We start from the raw sequence: 23,689 nt of genomic DNA on the forward strand, positions 1-23,689 counted from the left end.
CACCTTTAAATCACCACCTATAAAGCTGAAAATTGACCCGAGCACGTTTTTATAGCAAGGATTGTAAGTAAGATATGGGAGATTGAATTTTCAAACTTTTTTAAATTTTGAACAGCCCTAATGTAACATTCCCGGTCGGTCCAGGATCTTTTCGTTATGGAATTTTTTTATGACTTCTCTGGGCATTACCTACAACATGATATACGAATGCGAAAATGGCAACTTTGGCAAAGAAAGCTCTCAGTTAATAACTGTGAAAGTGCTCATAAAGACACTAAGCTGAGAAGCAGGCTTTGTCTCAGTGGTGTCGTAATGCCAAGAAGAAAAAGAATTCATGTAAATCATAAAAAATCTATTTTCATAGGCCACACTGTTACAGTAAAACAAACAGATTGAGGACTTGTAATCCAATAACTCCTGTTATATCATATAATACAGTAAAGACGAATTACAAAACTAGCAAAAAAACACGAAGAACAATGAAAATCAACACTGAAAATAAGATATTTTATTTATTTTCCCCTTCAGACTTTTTGAAAATTTTGAAGGGGGGAAGACAAAAGTAAAATTTTAAATTTGTTCCGGCCTTATTTAGTGGAAATCGATTTACAGTGGTTACACTATCATGGGTCACCCACTATTATGGGTCATTCCCATTTGAATTGCATGTAGAATAGAGTGACTAATAATCGTGACAAGGTGACCCATAATAGTGTGGGCAGTGTACTGGTGAAAAAATAATGGGAAGATATTAAAATTTTACATCTAAATCTATATTAAATGAAATCTATATAAGGTACCGTGCGGTAAGTGGATACAGAAAAATCAATAGTCAACTTCATTTTTATGTACAGCTAACTTTAATAATGTAATTCAAACTTTTTTCTGTGGATGACAAATGAGGGACTATTATACTTCAAATCGTCAATTATTTTGATTTTTCTGATTGTTATGTATTGAGCATGAGGTACTTGAAAATTTGCGTCAAATGATTAACTTGCTCCACCATGGTGGGGTAAGTGGATCACCTATAAAAAAAAACACTGAGGACTGTTCATTTTATAAAGTGGACACCTTGTTTATGCTATATCTTTTTTATTTATTGATGAAATCGTAAACGGTTTTCTGTGTATCGTTCAACTATTATTCTACAATGTTATGAAAATACAGAAACTTACAAAATGCTTTCGGTTGAAGAACTAAATAGTTTTTGCAAAAACTCCTAAGAAAAACTGTTCGTCAAGTTTAAGCATTATTTTTCGCATGAAAAAAATCCTAAATTTAATGAACAAATTGTATGTTGGTATCCTTTACTATTCAACTTAAAGTAGAGTTCGTCAGTTCCTGACGCTTCCATCAGTTCCTGACGCTGAGTCACTTTAGTGATCTATTCCTTATGGTCAAATTTGCTGATACACCATCTTTTTACTACCAGCAAAAAAGTAAAGTAATAAGCGTGTTCAAAACTGGTTTAGATTACTAAAGAAACTATATATGTATAAAAAAAAGCAAAATCTTGAGTTTTAATCGCATTCTTGGGTACCAAATTTACTCTTTATGGTCGTTTTATTGAAAAATCCCATACTTTTAAAATTATATACGCATGTTTATCGATCTAGAGCAAACTGTAAGCGTTTTTCTCAAAATATTTTGATAGGTAGTCTCAGAATAACACATTCTGAAAATAATACATGCAAAATAAATTTGATTTAATTCAAGCAGTGTTCCCAATCTTGATGATTGTCATTGTGCTTTGAGTGGTCTTCTGAAAATAAATTATTTGTTTTTCTATTGTGCTTAAAATATGACGTGGGGACTAAATCAGCAACTCTATGAAGGCGTAAGTTATTTTTATTATAAATACTATATTATTACTTCCGTCTGGACGTACTTTAAACCTTAAAATTCTACTCATATCAGTTCCATTTAAATTTAAGATATTTTTCTTTCAAAAAATTAAAAAAAAAATGATTTTATGATATCTGCAAAATTGCTTCTCCAAAAATAACTTGATATGTTTTAGCAAGCTTCTAATTGATGATGCTTTCTAAGCACAACCATTTTTTGAAAATTAAAAATATAAATTGTCGAATTTTCCTGCCGATTTTTAATAATCCTTGATTTTGATAAGCTCCAAAAATCGACCGTTCTAAACGTTGTGCCTTATTAGTGTGAAATCATATTATTTTGGTAACTTTTTTATTACCACAGCATTGTACAATATTAGTCGAACGACGTACAGAAAACCGATTTCGATTTCATTGATAAATTAAAAAGATATTGCATGTTCAAAGTGTCCACTTTATAAAATGAACAGTCCTTATTCTCAAAACAATTGTGATGTAATCATGTATGGTAAGAATGATATTACTGTCATTCTTGTTATAAGTGCTATGTTATATATTTTGATAGCTTTAAAATAAAAAAAAGTTTATTTTATCAAAATATTATGGGAAATATTTGTACATTAGTTTACACTTATTCGAACAAAAACAAAAGATGTAACTAGAAAAGTTTGGAGAAAATTCATCCATTTTATACACCTGAGTTATACAAAAGAATTGAGGATTATTCCAAACGATGTTTTCGAAAGACACTCGTAGTTTAAAAATATTAATTACATTTACTTTTGTTCAACATACTGAAATCTTTTTATTCTATTTATGGAAATATTTATATCATCTGTCTAGAACAATCAATATGGTCAAAAAACGTACGATAATATGTTTTCAGCTGGAGAATTTGTATATTTTCAGCTTAGGAAAACCACGAAAAATTTTGTTAGAATTTTTCAATTTTCATTTTTTTGTACTAGAATGACTGTACAACACTTTTAGGTGGATTAATTGAAATTTTCTCAGGTCAATTTGGCAAATTCAGGCTAGGAATGAAAAATGTAAAAGGAAAACAACACTTGATGACACTAAAGCTTATTCAAATCCGCGTAAATAGTCTGCCAATATTCGATAACAATAGTTGATCCACTTACCCCATCCCGTTAAAATGTGCGGGTAAGTGTACCATGACCAATATATCTGTATTTATTTACAAAAATTACATTTTTTCATTGTGATTCATACAATTAGAACTGAAATGTTCATCTTGTGTTGAAAAAACTATTAGTTTTCGATTTTAGGCAGAGATGCAATGGATTTTTTATCGACAGAAAACAACTTTAAAATGAGTTGATTTTTGCAGTCAGCAAATTTGCTTGTGTTAGTGCACGTATAGTATCAGTTTTGCAGTAGTATCAGTGTGTACGTGAGAATATAACCTTAAATTAAGCAAAGGTGTAAAAACATTCGAAATATTAAAAATATTTATTCTTTTTACGGACAAATGATCCACTTACCCCACTGCTACACTTCCCCCACGGTACCCTATTTTTTTATGTAAGGTATGGATGGAGAAATCAGAAAGATGAACCCCCTAATTTTGAGATTGATTGAATGAATAGGGCGATATTCAAAACTGAAAATGCAATAGATGGCTCTTATTCAGTGGTAGTAAAAACGAAATCCTGAAGCAAAGAAAGCACCACGGAAGATGAACTAAACACAAAAAGTTATGTATTCACTTTACACTTGATTTCTAATCACTACTTTTTGATCCAGTTTCCTAATTGCAAGTAATTTAGGTTTTTCATTATTTTCCATACGTTTTGACAGTTCTCCTACTACCATTCTTCCATGCGCTTGTGTTGAAAGTTTGAGTAATTTGAGAATCCAGCGTACCGCGATCAGTGGAAGGAATACAAACAACAGTGTCGTCGCTCGGCGGCCAGTGGAAGAAACTGAATGTTCTAAAGGTTGTTGTCTGTACTTTTTGCCGCTGGCGCCAACTATTAGCGATTATGAACGAAATAAACAGTCGGTACCCTATTGTATTAAAATAACGTCATTCATTGTTGAGTTGAGGTTCATTCAACCACTAACCTTGATAAAAGTTATCAAAAACTAGTAGTCCCTGCAAACTTTGTCCCGCTATCAAGTAGGCTGTTGAAACACGCTATGAAACGTCCCTTACAAAATAACAGTTTCGTTAACTCTCGTTTTTACGGCTTTCCCGTTCAATGTTCTGTGCTTTTTTTGTCCACCAGGAGTTTTCAGCCTTTTTGGCTCGCAGAGCAGCTTTCGAAATAACATTGTTCCCTGTTCTTCATCATCACTCCGTTTGAATTCTGAAAATTTTTACATGCTTAAATTGACTCTATAATTCCTACAAGAATCGTGAAGAAAGATTCATGTTGGTCAATGTTTCATTAATTTTGATTCTACAGTCACCTCTCCACATCTCGATATTAAAAGGACCATCGAGATAAGGAGAGATCGAGATAAAGAACAAATTTTTAATGGATACTAGATAGAAAATCACTCCGTTACCAGGAAAATAATAAACAAACATATGTCAACTCGCGTTCCAAAATATTTTTGAGTCATTTAAATCTAGTCTAGTGACCTTTGACATTGATCATATTGACATACGGACAGAAAATTGGGAACAAAAAATCAACAGGAACGCATCGAGATATAGAGATATCAAAGATATCGGGATAAGGAGGATATCGAGATATGTAGAGAAAAAATGTATGCAGAATGAAGGGAGAAATCATCGACATAGGGAGAGATATCCAGATATAGAACATGGAGAGTCGACTGTATTTTTTAAATTTTAATTATTATCCAAAAAGATTTGTTTTATTTGATTGAGCATACTTTTTATTTCAAGGTAACACTGTGACAGTTAGGTATCTATATTAAACTTTATTTGGTATTCCGTCAAATTCGTCAAATATTTTAAAATTCATTCATCGGTAGAATTTTATTGGTTCCTGATTGAATTTCTGCAGCGAAATATTTGTTTACACCTTCAATAATGTGTCAGACTAGGTAAATGGTTCAGCACTCTCGTAAATATTCATAACTTTGATGAAACTCGTGAAATATTCCCAATTTTCTATCACGGTTTCAAAATTTTGATTATTATTGAAGTTGCTTGCACCTCAGATGTTTTTCAACGAGGATAAGTATCACAACAAAACTTTCTTCATCATTAAGGGTTGTTTTCAATTTTAAATTCAAGGAATTCCCATTTTATAGCTAAAACAGTTCCATAAAATATGTATGGGCAAATGGCATAGACAGATGTTCAATCTTACAATCACAAAATCTTTGAAGTAAGTACCTAAAACATAGAGTATATAGCATTATTAAAAGACGGATTTCACGCCAACTCGACATGCGATTGGCAGCACCCCTTCAGAATTCAATGAAACTTTCTGGATGTCAAAAGTATGTGAAACTAAGATACTTTGCATACTTTGTTTTTTCAAAATCGATCTAGACTAACATTTGGAAAGGGTCAAAGTTTTTTTTTACTTTTTTTTATAAACCCGTATAACTCAAAAACGGTAAGACCTACAAAAAAGTGTTGTATGGGGGACTGTCGTGAAATTTCCTGACGTTTTAGAGAAAAATATTAAAACAATAAAAACACATTTTCTACACTGAAAAAAAAAAAATATTCAAAACTTTAAAGTCGATTTAAAAAAAACGGCCACTTCAGATTTTGATCATCCTTAAGCAAAAAGTTTCGTAGTTAAATTTACTAAAAGTCGCCCATACATTGCAAATTGGGCGAATTTTAGAGAAAAAAGTTTTTCTAACATCGAATTTTTTAAGTCCCAAAGTTTTTTTTACTTTTTTTATAAACTCGTATAACTCGAAAATGGCAAGACCTACAAAAAAGTGTTGTATGGGGGACTGTTGTGAAATTTCCTGAAGTTTGAGAAAAAAATATTGAAAAAATAAAAACACATTTTCTACACTGAAAAAAAAAATATTCAAAACTTTAAAGTCGATATAAAAAAAAACTGCCATTTCAGATTTTGATTATCCTTAAGCAAAAAGTTTCGTAAATAAATTTACTAAAAGTCGTCCATACATTGCAAATTGGGCGAATTTTAGGGAAAAAAGTTTTTCTAACTTCGAATTTTTTAAGTCCAAAACTGAATTTTTTTTTTTTCAAAGATTTTGTTTTAAACCGTCAAATATGATCGAGTTTTCAAGTGATAAATGAGTTTGAATCAGAAAATAGATTGTATTTTTTATTGAGAAGAGTAAAAAAACGGAATTATACAGTGATCATGTTTTTTAAATGAAGGCAATTAATGGACTTCGCCTCTGCCTATGAGGAAATCAACTCCGTCTAACAATCCAACGGATTTTTATGGTTCTAAAGGTATCACAACAGTATTGCAAACATTGAAAAGTTACAACCTTATCCATATCCCATTAAATTCTCTTCTAGAAAAAGTTTTGTGAAAAATAACTTACTAAACGTACCTGCGTTAAACGCCAGATGAATAAAAAATAATGAATATGTTTGTATTGTTATCTACCTAAAAAAAGTTGATAAGCTCATAACTCATGATTTTATTTGCATATAACAGTCTTCTTTTTCACGAAACAAAAAAGACTCCTTAAAACAAGGTTAAATACTGGTAATTAGCGACTTTTCTGAAAATTATAACGCTGCTCAAGGATATCACTGGAATAATTCCCAATTCTAAATTTATCATAAAAAAGATAATAAATTGGAAAATGTTAGTTTTAGTATAATATCAGACCCATGACACAGTAGCAGTTCAGCTATTTACAGTGTAATCTCCATGAGTCGATATTGAAGGGACCATCGACTCATGGAAATATCGAGTCATGAACAGCAATCCTTTGGAAAGCTGCTTCTATGGACCATCATAGTAACCATGAAATTTTGATTTTAGTATGGTTCCATGAGTCGATATCGAGTCATGGAACATCGACTCATGGAGGTATCACTGTATTTCAAAATTGATAAATTTTGTTAAACAAATCAAAAGTTATTTTTAAGTCAGATGGAGCTGCAGCTCATTATAAAAATAGAAAAAAAAATGCCAGCTTATGTAATTTCAAGAAAATACATGGATTGGAAGCAGATTGGCACTTTTTTGCCACATCCCACGGCAAAGGCCCCTGTGACGCTATTGGTGGCACTCTCAAGCGAATGGCAAAACAAGCAAGTCTTGCAAAATACTATGGAAACACAATCGCAACTCCGCGAGAACTATTCGACTGGGCAGTGAAACAAACTGATACATGTATCACCAAATTAAATTTCTGTTATATATCTAATGAACAATATGTTAAAATGTCAGAGGAATTGGTGGAATTGTTTGATAAGGTTAAAACTGTCCCTGGTAACCAAAAATATCATTGTTTTATGCCTACTAGTGATACACAAATTGCAGCCAAACGGTATACCAATTCAGAGGATGAACCAAAAATATTCAATTTATTCAGTAAAGCCCAAAAATAATGTAAATATTCATGTGCAGATACTACGTTTTAGGATATATAGCAATAATAAAAATAAAAACAAACCACGACTTTTTTCATAAGCATAATATTGACCCTTTCCAGACACCTGTTAAGATGCGAGATCAATTGAATTTAATTAAAAAAAAAACTGTATAAATCCGTTTTATTTCTTTTAACTACTTCCAATAAAACAAATATAATCTATTTTGTGATTAAAACTCATTTATCACTTGAAAATATGATCATACTAGACGATTTGAAGCGAAATAAAAATTAAATAAAAAGTTCATTTTGGACTTAAAAAATTCGATGTTAGAAAACTTTTTTCTCTAAAATATGCCCAATTTGCAATGTATGGACGACTATTAGTAAATTTAATTACGAAACTTTTTGCTTAAGGATGATCACAATCAGAAGTGGTCGTTTTTTTAAATCGACTTTAAAGTTTTGAATATTTTTTTTTCAGTGTAGAAAATGTGTTTTTATTTTTTCAATATTTTTTTCTCAAACTTCAGGAAATTTCACGACAGTCCCCCATACAACACTTTTTTGTAGGTCTTGCCGTTTTCGAGTTATACGGATTTATAAAAAAAAGTAAAAAAAAAATCTTTGGGACTTGAAAATTTCGATGTTAGAAAAACTTTTTTCTCTAAAATATGCCCAATTTGCAATGTATGGATGACTTTTAGTAAATTTAATTACGAAACTTTTTGCTAAAGGATGATCAAAATCTGAAGTGGCCGTTTTTTTTAAATCGACTTTGAAGTTTTGAATATTTTTTTTTTCAGTGTAGAAAATGTGTTTTTATTTTTTTAATATGTTTTACTAAAACGTCAGGAAATTTCACGACAGTCCCTCATACAACACTTTTTTGTAGGTCTTAACGTTTTCGAGTTATACGGGTTTATAAAAAAAGTTAAAAAAAACTTTGACCCTTTCCAAATGTTAGTCTAGATCTATTTTGAAAAAACAAAGTATGCAAAGTATCTTAGTTTCACATAGTCTTCACACCCAGAAAGTTTCATTGAATTCTGAAGGGGTGCTGCCAATCCCTTTGTCGAGTTGGCGTTCTTTTTGACGGATTAAAAGAAATTCCAGCACAACATCATAAAAATACATAGAAAAATTCATGGCTTAATGTCACGAGGAATACTCAAACACATCTTTGCTTGTTCTTGGCTAGTTCATCTCGGGACCAATGGCTTTATCTCCCTTCCGAAGAAAGTCGTCACTATAACTTTTTTTTTAAATTCATAAGTGACTTTCTCGGGGATGGGATTCGATCCCAGATCCTCGGCGTGAGAGGCGTGTGTTCTAACTAGAGGTACTGTGCACGTGCTGTAGACTTAGGTGCAGGAGCCTCATTGCTTGCAAGCTCACGGGTGCACTGCACATTGTGAGATCTTTTATTGTACGCCTCAGTTTTCTTGAGATGCGCTGCTGTTCTACGCATATTTGTCCCGCGATCCATAAGGTTTACGTAGAACATGGGACCAGAGGCGTCGCATGGTCTAATTATCAACCTGTGCACTTCAAATTTGGCAAAGAAAGCTCTCAGTTAATAACTTGCCGTCGCGTTTCAGTAATGGATCAACGGATGGAAGCAGTTTTGAGAGAGATGATCTGTATGCTTCATTCAAAAGATATTAGTTGCTGTTCCGAGGGAAAAATGTTAAACCTATGTAAAAAATTACCATTTTGTTTAAAATTCCTTGTACTAATCCCGAATGTCTACTACTGGAGCACTAGCGCAACTACTGAAACACGTGTACCATTAGTGGCTCAAGCGATTTTATGTTAAAAAATAGTTGGTCATCAAATTCAGCGGACTGTATAAAAAAACGTTTCGGACTCGCGAAAAATAAAACGCGTCTCTTTCCATCAACGTCGTAACAAAGATGACTTTTTTATTCAAGGAAATGTCACACAGAAGGTGTGCAGCAACATAGCGCAACATATAAAAAGTAACAAAGTCAATGAATATAGGTTGGAGTAAATTCATCAAGGTTTATACATCCTCCCCCGCATTGAAATGGTTTATTTCAATTCTCCAAATTGCTCCGAGTCAAGCGGTAGAAGGGAAATCTCGGTCACACCCCGCTTGCATTCACCCCTGGCGGTGCGCAGAGTTACGACCCTGGTGATGTTGTCGCTGCCAGGGTGTGTCTCGACGATTCGGCCGAGTTGCCATTGCATCGGCGGAACGTTGGGATCATTAATCAATACCAAGGCTCCAGGTTGAATTCTAGTTGTTTTGAACCACTTCTGGCGGTTCTGCATCTCCGGCAGATATTCGGCAAGCCACCTTTTCCAAAAGTGTTGTTGAATGGCTTGTACCTGAGACGAGACTCGCGAAGACGGTCTTCTTTTTCTGTGATTGCTGAGTTTTTTTCTTATTCCATTTTGTGTTTATACCAATTATGCGCAAGCCGTTCAAACTCTCACATGAACCTCACAGCAAAAAATGATTGAGTTTGCATCACATCGAATCATAAATAGCCGTTTGAGTGAAATTTCATGCCAGCAAACGTAGCAGACATTAGAAACAATTAATCTTCTGCTTAGATTTATCAGCAACTTTGGAAAAAACTGCTCCGCTGACTGAGGTTTTTAGTAACAGTTTACTTTGAACACAATACTTTTCACTTTTTCAGCCACGAAAACGGTGGGCTGCATTTGACGTTTCGTTTCGTGACGTTGATATTTTTCCTCTTCGCGAGTCTCTCTCAGGCTTGTACTAATTGCCACCTCGTCAGCGTTGATATTTTCATATTGGTGTACGAAGGCTCAGGAATACACTTCATTTGTCGTCCAACGAGAAAATGAGCAGGAGTTACCGCGGTTAAATCGCTGGGATCATCAGAGCATGGAGTGAGTGGTCGCGAGTTAAGCACCGATTCGATTTGAACTAGCACCGTACTCATTTCCTCAAACGTTAGCTTCTGATTCCCAACTACTCTTTTCAGGTGGTGCTTGACAGACTTCACTCCGGACTCCCAAATCCCACCGAAATGTGGACTTCTCGGTGGGATGAAACTCCAGGTGATCGATTGGCTTCCACAAAACTCTTCCAGTGCCTTGATGTGCTGTTCTACGGAAAACAAATTGCTTAGCTGCTCCAGTTCGGCTTCAGCTCCAACAAAGTTTGTTGCGTTGTCTGAATAGATCTTGCTAACAGGTCCTCGTCGTCCGATGAACCGTCTCAGCGTGGCGAGAAACGCATCGGTGGTTAGGCTCGACACCAGCTCGAGATGGATGGCACGTGTACTAAGGCAAACAAAGAGACATATGTATCCCTTCGTAATCATCGGTTTGCGTGCTTGGGTGAGTGACTTAATCGAAAAAGGTCCCGCATAGTCGACGCCGGTGTGGAAGAAAGCAGGAGATGGTTGGACTCGGTAAGACGGAAGATCACCCATCAGCTGCGTCGTCTTCATCGGATTTGCTCGAAAGCACGTAACGCACTGCCGAATTACCTTTCGAATAATATTCTTAGCCTTCAGTGGCCAGAACCGTTGGCGTACGATAGCGAGTAATGCCCTTTGCCCTGCATGGAGGTTGCTCTGGTGTTCGTGACGGATCAGTAATTCAGTCAAGGGATGATTTGCTGGCAGTAACATTTGATGGCGACTATCATACGGAATAAACGCCTTCTTCACACGTCCACCAACTCGTAAAATTCCGTCGACCGGGTCGATAAACGGATGGAGGCTTCGTAGGCGATGTGTACCGCCCTCCTTCAATGCGCGCAATTCCGGTTGGAATGCTTCCTCTTGCACGCATCGCACCATCAGCTTCAAGGCTTCATCGAGTTCAAACACTGTTGGCACACCCTTCGTAATTATCTCCCGTCCTGAGAGCACATAGTGCGCAAATCGAATTACGAAGCTCATACACCGCTGCAATCGAGCGAACGTACCAATTCGGTCAAATGCCGCCAATCTTACCGGTGGTTTAACAAGCGCGAGGCAAGCTCGAATTTCAGGAAGATCGTTATCTTGAAGAGAAGATGGCTGCTCTATCTGCAAAACTTCTTGATTCAACGCAGCTGGGCCATTCCACCAAATGGATCGGTGAATCAGTAGATGTGGCATCTCCCCTCTCGATATTAGATCGGCCGGATTGTCGTACGTGGGAATATATCGCCATTGGTACTCGTTGGTAAGCTTCTGAATCTCGATCACTCTGTTCGCTACAAACAATTGTAGATCGGCTGGTGATTTTTTGATCCAACAAAGCACGATTTGTGAATCACTCCACAGGGTCACACGATCGAAAATGATGTCGACCGAGTTGATTACCTTCGTCATTTCTCGGGAAAGGAGCAGAGCAGCTAGGAGCTCGGCTCTAGGCGTTGTGATAGGCTTCGTCTTTCCAGTTTTCTTCGGGAGAATTCTCGACTTACTGCAGATGAGATGCATCTTGACTGCACCATTGGGAAGCACCAGACGCGTGTACAGGCATGTTCCATAAGCTTGATCTGATGCGTCAGCAAACCCGTGGAGTTCCACAAGTTTGGATCCTTCGCTGATTATCCACCTGGGCACCTTAAGGTCATTCAACGCCGGCAGTTGTGATCGGAACGAACGCCACCTTTCAGCAATGGTGTCAGGAACGGGATCGTCCCAGCCCAGATTAAGAAGCCCGACCTCTCTGAAGATCAGTTTCGCTGCTGTGACCACAGGTCCGCCGAGACCCAGCGGATCGAAAAACTTGGCTATTTCACTGAGTACTATCTTGCGAGTCACCGGCTGGGACAGTTCGTTAGGAGGTTGAATGCGGAACGAGAACCAATCTTGCGAAGCATTCCACACTACTCCTAGAGTTTTTACCACCGCTTTATCAGCTGCATCTTCCACGTCGTATGTGGTACCCCAGAGGTTCCTTGGAATTCCTTCTAGGATAGCTTGATTATTTGAGCACCACTTATGTGCGTCAAATCCTCCACTATGCAATAACTGCAGTAGCTCTTGACACAACGATCGTGCCTCTTCGGTTGTGTGCGCTCCACAAAGAGCATCATCGATGTAGAACGATTTCTTCAAAACAGGCGCAGCTGTTGGGTAGTCCTCCTTAGCGTCTTCAGCTAATTGATGCAGTGTCATCGTGGCGTGAAACGGCGACGAAGCCAATCCGTAAGTCACCGTGCAAAGTTCAAACGTCTTCAGGAGTTGTGAGCGGTCATCACTCCATAGTATGCGCTGAAATGGTGCATCTTCAGTGTGTACCAGTATTTGACGGAACATCTTCGGTATATCGGCCGTGAAGACGAACCGATAGCACCTGAAATTCAATAAGATCGACACCAAATCGTTTTGCTTGATTGGGCCAACCTTCAGCGTATCATTGATGGAGATTTCAGTCGATGTTTTTGCGGAACCATCAAAAACAACCCGCAGTTTCGTCGTCACACTACTTGGCCGCAAAATACAGTGATGGGGCAAATAGTAGGATGATGCGGGATGCTCGCTAGGGTCGACTTCTATTTCTCTCATGTGCCCGAGTCGCTCGTACTCGTGAATGAATGCGGCATATTCTGCTTTTAACTCCGGTCTCTGGTCTAAGCGGCGTTCAAGAACGAGAAATCGCCGGGTTGCCATTTGTAGCGAATCTCCCAGTTCACATTTTCTTTCGTTGAATGGAAGGCGCACCAAAAATCTTCCATCGGGCATACGTTGAAAGGTGCTTCGGTAGTGCTGAATGCAGTCGTCGGTAGTTGCAGCGACGTTTTGACGTGGATCTCCAGCACCTTCGATTTCCCAGAAGCGTTTCAGCAAATCATTCAGATCGTCTCGCTCGACCACGTTACAGAATGTGCGAGCGATAACGGGCGTTTGTTCGGAAATCACTCCTCCGATCACCCATCCTAGTTCGGTGCTTCTGAGTGAAGGGAGGTTCTTCGCAAGAATGATTCGTTCTGTCCTGATCAGGTCCCAGAAGATTTCGGCCCCTAGCAACATATCTATTCGGCCACGCTTGTTGAAGCCAGGGTCGGCGAGCTCGATATGGGCTGGCAGATTCCAGTCCTTCACGTCGATTGATTTCTCCGGCATGTCGCTCGTGATTTTCGGAGCTATTAACAGTTCAAGTTCCGTCGAAAAGCTGGTGACGCGAGACTTGACTGTCGTTCGCACTACGTTGTGAATTCGTGTAGTGCCTCCATTCAAACCGCTGACCTGATAATCGGCACGGTGTCTTTTGAGCGCCAGTTGAGTGGCAAATCGCTCCGTCACAAAGTGATTCTGGGAGCAAGAGTCGATGAGCGTTCTGCATGGATAGAGAACGTTTCCACAACCATAGACCAGTACTACAGCGGTAGTCAGGAGTGTCTGCCTTTTCGGGTGGTCGGATGACACACAAAGCACGACGTTCTGATGCTTGTTTGCTGCTTCCACTCGAGCGACCATGCCTGCCGACGATTCTGCTCTGGAACTACTTTCTGCTGCAAGCTGATTCCCTGCTGATTGAGGATTCATTTCTTCCTTCTTGCTCTCCTCTAGATGCAACAACGTGTGGTGCTTCTTGCTGCATTTTCGACACGTACTGGAAGATGAGCACTCAGTGGTGCGGTGCCCCTTTCCTAGGCAGTTGAAACAAGCACCGGATTTTCTGAGCACACTGTATTTATCACTAACACTCTTCTTCTTAAATTCTTCGCATTTATAGAGTTCATGATTGTTGTTGCACACTGCGCACTGTAGTTCATTTGCTGACACTAGCGTCTTTGATTTTGTCACCGGTCGAACCGGTTTTGGATTTTCAATTTTGGCACTGTTTGTTTCCACTTTTTCCATTATTCGGCACCGCTGCTTCAGGAACTCGATGGTCTCCGCATACGATGACAGTTCCCCCGGATCCTGCTTCGTTTCCCACACTTTGCGTGTGTCTCGATCCATTTTCGATGCTAATTGGTTGATCAGCATTTGCTCCCCCAAACCGTCGACCTGAAGTTCTAGGTTTTCGAGAGCTTGAACATTCTTGACACAAGTGTCAACCAACTTTCGGAGTTCAGTCGAGCTGTCCTTAGCAATTTTCGGCAGAGAGAATATTGCTTCGATGTGCTTGTCGATTATCAAGCGCTTGTCTTCAAATCGGTCCGTCAGTATCGCCCAAGCAGCCTCGTAATCGCCATTATTGATAATATCCTGGTCGATTACTCCCGCTGCTTTTCCGACAAGGGCGTTCCGGAGATGATACAGCTTGATTGCGGGTGATTCCGTTACGTATCGGGCCATCACATTTTGAAACATGGACTTGAATGAGTACCATGCTTCGTACGTCCCGTCGAACGTGGGCAGCGGAACCGTCAATGGGGGAATAAAATGCTGGGGGGCAATCACGGGAGCAACATTCGCAATCGCATTTCCAGCTACAGGTAGGACCGGAGGTTGCAGCTCCGGCTTCGGCATCAAATCTTCAAGCAGGGTGCTCAGCTGTATCGTGAGCTCGTTATACAGAGCTTCGAATTCCACATAGCGCTCTTCTTGTTCTCGGCGTCGTTCATCAGAGAGGGGAAGGGCGTACACTTGGTTTTGAAATGCGTTATATTCACTGTAACAGTTCTCTACTGTCTTCGCGTGCAGTTTCAGAAAATGCACGTTTCTAATGTTCGGATTCGGAGCTACGTCACTGTGCACCAGCGCATTCTTCACTCGCGTCAATTTGCCTTTCACAGCCCCTCTCTGGTGAACGAGAGCCTTGAACGTCTCTTCCATCACTCGCGATTCTTCTTTTCTTCGTTGCAGGGAAATTTGTTCACTGATCGACTGCACCGCATCAAACTCGTTTTCCTCCATTCAAACAAGTCGAACACGTTCAGCCATGTTCGTTCTTGAGAGCGCACACACTGCGAGCTCGTCGGCAGCACACACGCACACTCGACCGACGCGACGCCTCGACCGAATGTTCACAATTTCGTTGAAGAATCGAGTTTTCCCGGTGGAAAACCCGTCGACTGTCGTTTCCGGTCGTTCCGCGGAACTATCCGGCTCCTAAAGGACCAAAAAGATGGTCATCAAATTCAGCGGACTGTATAAAAAAACGTTTCGGACTCGCGAAAAATAAAACGCGTCTATTCGCTTCAACGTCGTAACAAAGATGACTTTTTTATTCAAGGAAATGTCACACAGAAGGTGTGCAGCAACATAGCGCAACATATAAAAAGTAACAAAGTCAATGAATATAGGTTGGAGTAAATTCATCAAGGTTTATACAATAGTTTTATCACTCTTTTTATATTTTTCCCATATAGTAGAGGTTGAAATCTTTCTGTTGACGCCAAAAGATCTCTGTTAAGGCTTTTCGTTATTTTGATATGATTTTTTATAGCTTAGGTAGTCCACTAATGGCACCGGCACCCTAGTCGCTACAAGACTTGGAATTTAAGTAATCTGTTAAGTTGTTCTTTTTTCAGAAGCAAATGACATTTGCTAAAACCTCCATAATAAATAATAACACAGTTTTTATCAATAATTGTTCTAACTTGAAGATTTCAATCACAATTTCAGGTACCCACTCGGGAGGAGAAAGGGAACGTTTCTCTGCAGGAGAACGAGCTCCGAACACTGATTGTGGACGAAGCTATGAAGATCATATCGGATGCCGAGCAGCCTTCTTGTTCGTCTAATACCAGTCAGAAGAGCTCGTCGGAAACGATAACTGCGGCGACCACTTCCGCTTCGGCCAGTAGCAATCCCCCGAATCCCGAACGTCGAGCTTCGATTGAACGAAGTGCAGAACAAGTGACCCGCAAGCTCATCAACCAGCTCACCTCGATGAACAAGCACAGCTTGAAGCAGGTCATCAACAATCCGGACAGCAAGTACGAAACGGCCCTGAAGACCCATGCTCGGCAGAAATTGCGCGCTGAGGTTCGACGACAGTTGAGGAACTTCAATCTGAATGAAGGTAGTGCCCAAACGAAAACTTCGTGTGGAATGCTGGAACCGGACGAGTGCGTTGACTCGGACAAGATTCCGGAAGCCCTGCTGGAACAAATAGGGAAGGTGCTGGATTTGAATCTGCTGGACTTGAATGTGACGGAAGAATCGGCTCCGAGTGCAACGACGGCCGCGGGAGAAGAAGACGATTGCGTGATAAATCCCGGCGAAGCGGACTTCTCCGCAACGGAAGTGCTGGACAAGAACCTTCGGCTGACGGATGAGGACGAGCAGTTCGATACGGATGATTTGTTTGCACGTGCTGAGCTCCTGTTGATGAAGGGAAGTGAATCCGTCCGGCAGGGAAATTCTTCGGGTCCCAGCTCGCCAACGGATGAGATGTTCCCCAATGAACAGATCGATTCGATTGTCAGTGAGGACAACGGAGTCGACATGCAAGACCCGGATGCCGATCCCGACCAGGAGCAGATCGAGAGGATGCTGGATGAGCGCCTGGCTCCCTCGTTTCCTTGCTTTCTGAGAGTTAGCACGGTTGAAGAGCTCAACAAAAAGGTGGATGACTTGCCTGTGCCGAAGACAGAGGAAGAGGAAGAGCAAACAGATGACACGGTTCCTATTGTACTGTCTTCAATTCAGGTAGATAGCCAAACCAATGATGAAATTACACCTGAAGTCAATGCCACTCCTCCCGTTGCCGACAAACTTCCAGAACCAGAAAATCCACCTGTTGAGGCAATTGCCATTGATCTTGATCAAACAAGGGCAGTAGTTGAAAGTCCTACCTTACCTGCTAAAGAAGAAACTGCCGAAGAAACCAGTGAACCAGTTGTCCCAGCTATCTCAGCTGTCCCAGTAACTGTGGAAGTCGCAGCAGAAACAGTAACTCCTCCAGTGGAGGACAAACCCGCCGAAAAGCCTCAAGAACAGGACATCGCTCCTACCGTTGCATCCCCTCAGAAAGTGACCACCCCGGAACAACCTTCCCCGGCAATCATTCGTGCACCAACGCATCCCGAACTGGCCGCTCGCAAACCCAAAGGCTCTAAAACCTACAAACCAAATCTCGTCCAGCACGAACATCCGAAACGCGATGGGGCCAAACCATCAACAGGATCACCATCGCGACCACCGTCCTCCTCCTCTTCCTCCTCAACTTCCAAAGCACTTGCAAAGTCCGGCAGCTCTTTGAATCTCGCCCCTTCCAAGCCGAGCAAACCCCAGAACCCCCTGGACAAGAACGATTCCACCAGCAGTCGAGGACGAAGTCGATCAAGGCGAGACACTGCCAGCGGTCAAAACCCTAAAGATCCTAAAGAAGCACCACCGAACAACGCCACCAGCGAATCCCTTCCCAGTGCAACGCCCAGTGTTCAGCCACCATCGGCCGGAAGTTCCCCAGCTCCCCACCACCCACAACCCTCGGAACAACCTCCGCAACGCTCGGCCCGAGCGAAAACACCGGGTCCGGCGCTGGCCGGCGGACCGCAGGACCATTCGTCCTCGCTGGGAGTGAAGAAGAAGAAGAAAAAGAAGCGCAACAAGCGGAAGGATCGCTCGCCTCCACCCGACCTGGGCATGATGCTGGAGTGCGACCTGCGGGTTTCGCGGCCCGCTGTCACGCCCACGCCGCCGCCGGTGCATTCGCGGTAAGTGTCCTCACTGAATTACTTAACCTTTCGGTCGTCGCGCGGATTTTTGTAACGCGAGTAGTCGCGCGTTGTACTTTGTACAACACCCTTGGTTTTGCGAATATCTCAGGAGTCTGACCACTGAGATAGATGACGTCTTCAACAAAATTGATCAGTAGCTTATGGGCTATCATTATCATAGCCAAGAAATTCCGGATTTGCCACTAGGCGGCGCTAGTGAGCATTAAGCTTTTGTTTCCCAGATCTCATGATCCTGATGATAGCATATAAATCACAACTGTTGTACAAAGTACCGTTTTGATTCATATTACGGACACTTAAGGACTCAGGGAAATATAACCCAGCATGGAGCATACAAAATAAATCATTCTGTATGATTCCTTAGCGCTATCGAGCGTCGGAAGCCCTTTACTTTCGAACGGTGGGTGAAGAATACGCTTCCGCAACTTCAATAATTTTAAATAAATCAAAATGTGTGGCCTTTTCATGATTCTTATTCCGGACGCTTCCTCACTTTTGCCTCATATTCCGGACACTTTGAATCGAATTCCGGACAGCTCATGATAATCATTAATGGAACGGTCAAATCATCAATCGAAATCGTTAAACCACCAACGAGACATCTAAGGTAGTTGGGCATTATAAATTTTCAAATATATTTATGGAAAAAGTTTACTAAAACGAGCCTTGAAATTGAAAACTTTTGAACAGCAAAAATTGAAACATTTCGCGTGAAATGTTTTCCATACAAAGTAGAGTGTCCGGAATTTGAAGCTGTCCGTAATATGAATCAAAACGGTACAACAGCGCGACAGCTCGAAGGTTAATGTACAAATATCTAAGCGAAAAATATGACTGAGCCGCCACCTCGCTGTTGCTGTATACGATCGGCGAGACTGTAATCTTGTGATACAAGGCTGGCAGCAAGTCAGTTTTTAGAGTCTGATTTGTTCAATAATTCAAAGCAAGTCTCTAGATAAAAAGTCCCCCAATTTGTTTAGTAAAATGGGCTTGTTACTTTTTCTTCTTGCCGTGGATCTTGGTGTTAATTTAATAGGTTTCAGAGATTCCTACGTGACTTTTCCACAGGTCCATCATAAATTCCTTTTAAGGGCTCATTCACAAATTTCATAACGCAAAAGGGGGTGGGTGGGTGTCTTCATGATGTTACAGCTCATATAAAATTTGTAGAATGTTCATACAAAAAGCGTTTCGAGGGGGTGGGTGGGTGTCGAAAATGGCCATTTGCGGCGTTATGAAATAAATGAATGAACCCTAAGGCTCATCGAAGAAACGCTCCAGGAATTCTTACAGAGATTTCTTTTGGAATACTTTCGGGAATCTCTCTAGAATATTTTTTATATCAATTCCTTCATTATTTTTGTTACAATTTGTTCCAGCATTTGTTTTAAAAGATCGCAGTAGGCTTTGCCGCGAACGGTCGTGTTTTATTTTGCTTCACGTGCTTTTTTTCGTGTTCCCGTTTTCCGTGATTCCGCAGATATTGGTTAGCGCTACACCAGCAGAATTTTAGCTTGAGAGTGAATCACCGAAGCCTCCGTAGTTAAACGTTCTAATTCGTGTTTTGTTGTAACCGTTCACCGGCAACTGCAACTGGCTAGTAGGTTTATCCCTGGAAAAAATTGTCTCCGAAATTTCGATTTGGGTTCTACCGCCACCCAGAATGTTAATAGGTGATAAAAAAAAGTCGCTAATTGATCGCAGACAGCCTCTTTCTGATAAAAGGAACAAATTAGAAGCAGTAAATATCGCGTTCTGTAATTCGGTTTGTTGGAGAAAAGTGCTTTAATGTGAAAGAAACGTCGTGTAATTAAAGACATTGAAGAAATTGTTTTTGTGTGGTGAAATGACGAACGAATGTGCGGCAAAGACGAAAGAGGAAGACAAATATATCCCAAGGCTGGTTGAGTCGAAGGTTTCCATGGCGACGCGACGGCAATGCCACCTTAGATGGTTTTCGGTGAGATTGTTCTGATTATGATTTTTACTGAAAAAAAAACTAAATACGAGCCAGTTTAAAAGAAAACATCTTTTAAACAGGAAGTGTGTTTTCATTACCTTTATCCATTTGATAACGGTAATGCATGCATGCGGGGCTTATTGTTAGTGAAGGTGACTTCTGAATGGACGTGTCTCTCCAGCCATTCTGAAATGGGTCACTGGATCTACAATAGAGCTATCACCTTCTAACTCCTGGACTAAAGTTTTCTGCAAGAGCATAAAAAAAGCATTGCAGAAAGATTTCTTCCATAATATCACTGCCGGACAGTGGGTGTTAGTTGGATTACACACACACACACAATTTGTTCCAGCATTTGTTTAACGGATGCTTAGAAGAACTGTTCAGCTGTTGATGTTACGGTGAAATTCACGGATAATGGTAAAATAATTCAAGTGTGTGATCATCGTCATCATCAAAACATGAACAGTAGCTTTTCTGTTCAAAATTGGAATTTATTCGTCGAAAATGTGTTCACTGTGTTTCGGTTAGAGAACAGAATACAGTGAACACATTTTCATGTGAACTTTCATTATTTTGAACGATGAAACTGCTATCGAAAATTCTGAAATTGACGATCGAAAATCTATCATCAGCAATCATCAACATACAAAATCAAATTTATAGAAAATCTGACTCCGCATTATGGATAACAAGTGCAATGCAATTGTTCCGTACGGAACGAGTCGTATACGCCACTGAGTCCACGTGTATCAACAGCGAGCGTGAGTACCATGTGAGTTACCAACAGGAACTCAAGTGCCGTGAGTTCCCTATGTGTGATGTAACCCAACGAGATTTCAAGTGAGTTCCGTCAGTGAGTGCCTTGTGAACCCAAATGTGGAGAGGATCACTATCGCCGCGCTATCCGACACGGTTCCATGGTGCCTGTACCACACCGTGTTCCAGCTGTTCACTGAATCCGCCCGTTTAGCCGACACATCTGTTTGGTGCCCTCATCAAGACGTGTACAGTTTCGACCCGAGGAAGTGATCAACCACAAACGCCATCGCTCATGGCGAGAATTTCCGGCACGTTTGCCGGGTTCTGCTCCCAAACGTGTATTTTCGAGAGGAGTTGATTGTTCACTATTGCCGCCCAATCCGACACGTTTCCGTGGGTTCAAAACCACGACGTGTATCTGTTCACTATCCGCTTATCCGACACGTCTGCACGGTGGCAATACCGAAATGTGTATCGTCGAGAAGAATAATAGATTTGCCACCCATTCCGACACGGTTCTGTGATGCCTGTACCACGAATCTATGACAAAAGGTCGAAAGGACAGAAGGTTGAAAGGACAAAAGGTCGAAGAACAAAATAGAAGGGGCAAAGGTCGACAATCCACCCAGATTTCAAAGAAGGAAAAATTTCCCACCAAGCAAATTATTTTCGACCTTTTGTCCATACACTCTGTACCACACCGTATTCACTATCATCGCCGCTCATCCGACACGTCTGCGCTGTACCCATACCGGGACGTGTTCAACCGAGGATAGTAGTATCCGTTTCGCCGTCTAATCCGACACGTTCCCTTTGTGCTGTGACCACAACGCGTTGCAACGTGTACTGCAAGAGGAGCCAGCTATTCACTCAAGCCGCCCATTTATCCGACACGTTTGCGTAGTACCCATACCGGGACTGTTTCGCTGGGGAGAATAGATCCGTTTCGTAACCGCCAATAATCCGATACATCTTCCCGATTCCCATACCGAGACGTATATCGCAAGAGGAAGACATTCGTTCCGCTGCCCAACACGAATCACCGACACGTTTTGTGACACTTTCCCAAAGCGTGTAGCACTAAGACGAACCGTCACTCGACTATTCGACACGTCTGCATGGTGCTTGGACCAGGACGTGCATCCGTCAACGTAAATTTGTTCGACATTCGCCAAACGCCGAAGAATCCCAGCGCAGAGTGACTGTACGACCCAACACGAATTCCAACGTCGTGTAGTATCGAATTCCATCAGGAGACGCTATGCAGCAGAGTTGCATGCCGAAAATGAGATCCGCTGCTGAGCCGAACCATCAGGAAGCCGCTATGATCGTCCGAAACACCGATTGGAAGACAACCGATGATCCGAACATGTTGAACGAGTTTTCGTCGCTTTCCCGTCAACGGACACACGTACAAAACGCACTTGCTGCGCCAAGGATTAGATGAGCCTACCTCGACTCAGGACGTATTTGAAGAACGTTGAGGACGCTCACGCCGAGTTCTGCGCCTTTCACAGCAAGGTGATAATAATCGTTCCAGACCCCGCTTTACAACGACAGGAGGAAGTATTCGCCGAATTCGAAGACCGACACAATTTTCTACGCACGACGTTCGAAGATCTGATGATCACCCAAGGAAAGAGTCCCGCTAGAGGTCCGAATCCACAACAACCATTCGACGACCCGATCCCTACTGACGATGATTATCGCGCCGACTGGACGAAGCTCTACTTCCTGGCACTCAGAGAAGTATTTCTATAGAGATTCCTGTAGCGATTTTGCCAGGAGTTTTTGCCGAAATGCCTCAAGCAATTTCACCATAGATGCATCCAATAAAATCTTCATCAACTCAAAGGATTCTTCAGGAAACTTTTCTTTTTTTTTTTTATTACTTCTTCAGATATTCTTCAAAAGATTCTTCAAGCGATTTCGCCTTATATTTCTCCAAAAACTCTTCCAGAAACACCTAAGAATTCCTCTAGGAAAATCTCTGCAGATATTTTAACAGAGATGATCTCAAAGCTTTCTCCAGGTTGCAGTACGACAGTTTTTTGAAGGATTACCTCAGATATTTATCCAGTGATTTCTCCAGAAATTCTTCAAAAAGTCCTTTCGATATATTTCTAGGAATTATTTCTGACGTTTTCTTCATAGATTGTTACAGGAATACTTTCGGATACTCCACCTAAAATTCTTCTGAGGATTCTACAAGAAATAACGCTATAAATTCCTATAGAGATTCCTCAAGAGTTTCCTTCAGGAATTCTCTAAGGAAATTCACTACATGAATTATTCTTATGATTGTGCAGGCAATCCTTCGAGGATTCCATTTGAAATTTCTCCATAGATTCGTTCTGGGTCTCCAAAAATCCTCCGGGGATTCCTCTAAGAAATCCTCTTTTAATTTCTACAGACATTTACTCATGAATTCGTCCAGAGATTTCATCAAATCAAATCAATAGTCCTGATTTTTTTCAAGAGATTCTTCCTGGAACTCCTTTCTTGAAGAAGTTTTTTGAGAAATCCGTGGATAAGTTCCTAGAGCAATCCCTGGAGGAACCTCTTGTACAAATCTAGAGTAATCTCTATAGGAATCATCGGTGAAATGTATGTACTACAGATTTCCGCACCGTGCAACACAAAAATGAACCGTGTTCTGATTATTTTTATATTTTTCTCAGAAAGGTATCGTAGTGAAAAATAGTGAAAGTTTCATTAAGATTTAAACATGTTTTAATCCTCTGGAATTTTTCGAATTTTCGTATGAAAAACGAGTTTGGAAACTTCACACCCCATTTTCTCAATGCCTACTTTTTACAGATGGGACTGACTTGCGATTAACGGCAGTAAAATGGTCAATCAGTAAAGGAAACTCTCAGTAAATAACTAGAAATTCTCATAAGGACTGTAAGCTAAGAAGCAGGCTCTATCCTGGTTGGGACCTAACGCCAGAAACAAGAAGGAGAATTTTATGTTTGATTTTTGGCATGGGTCTATTAAGATCTGGTTAAAAAAATCATGAATTTTGAGCTGTCCCAT

General features: G+C 40.6%; 1 protein-coding gene across 1 annotated transcript in view; it reads left to right on the plus strand.

Moving 5' to 3' along the window:
* Positions 1 to 23,689, plus strand: part of LOC5569709 (serine/arginine repetitive matrix protein 2) — a 32,099-nt gene that overhangs the window by 3,936 nt on the left and 4,474 nt on the right. The window contains exon 3 of the mRNA XM_001658647.2: positions 15,866 to 17,904. Coding sequence (XP_001658697.2) covers positions 15,866 to 17,904 — 2,039 coding nt within the window. The remainder of the gene's footprint in view (positions 1 to 15,865; positions 17,905 to 23,689) is intronic.

The sequence above is a fragment of the Aedes aegypti genome, chromosome 2 (assembly GCF_002204515.2).
Source record: "Aedes aegypti strain LVP_AGWG chromosome 2, AaegL5.0 Primary Assembly, whole genome shotgun sequence".
NCBI lineage: Eukaryota > Metazoa > Arthropoda > Insecta > Diptera > Culicidae > Aedes > Aedes aegypti.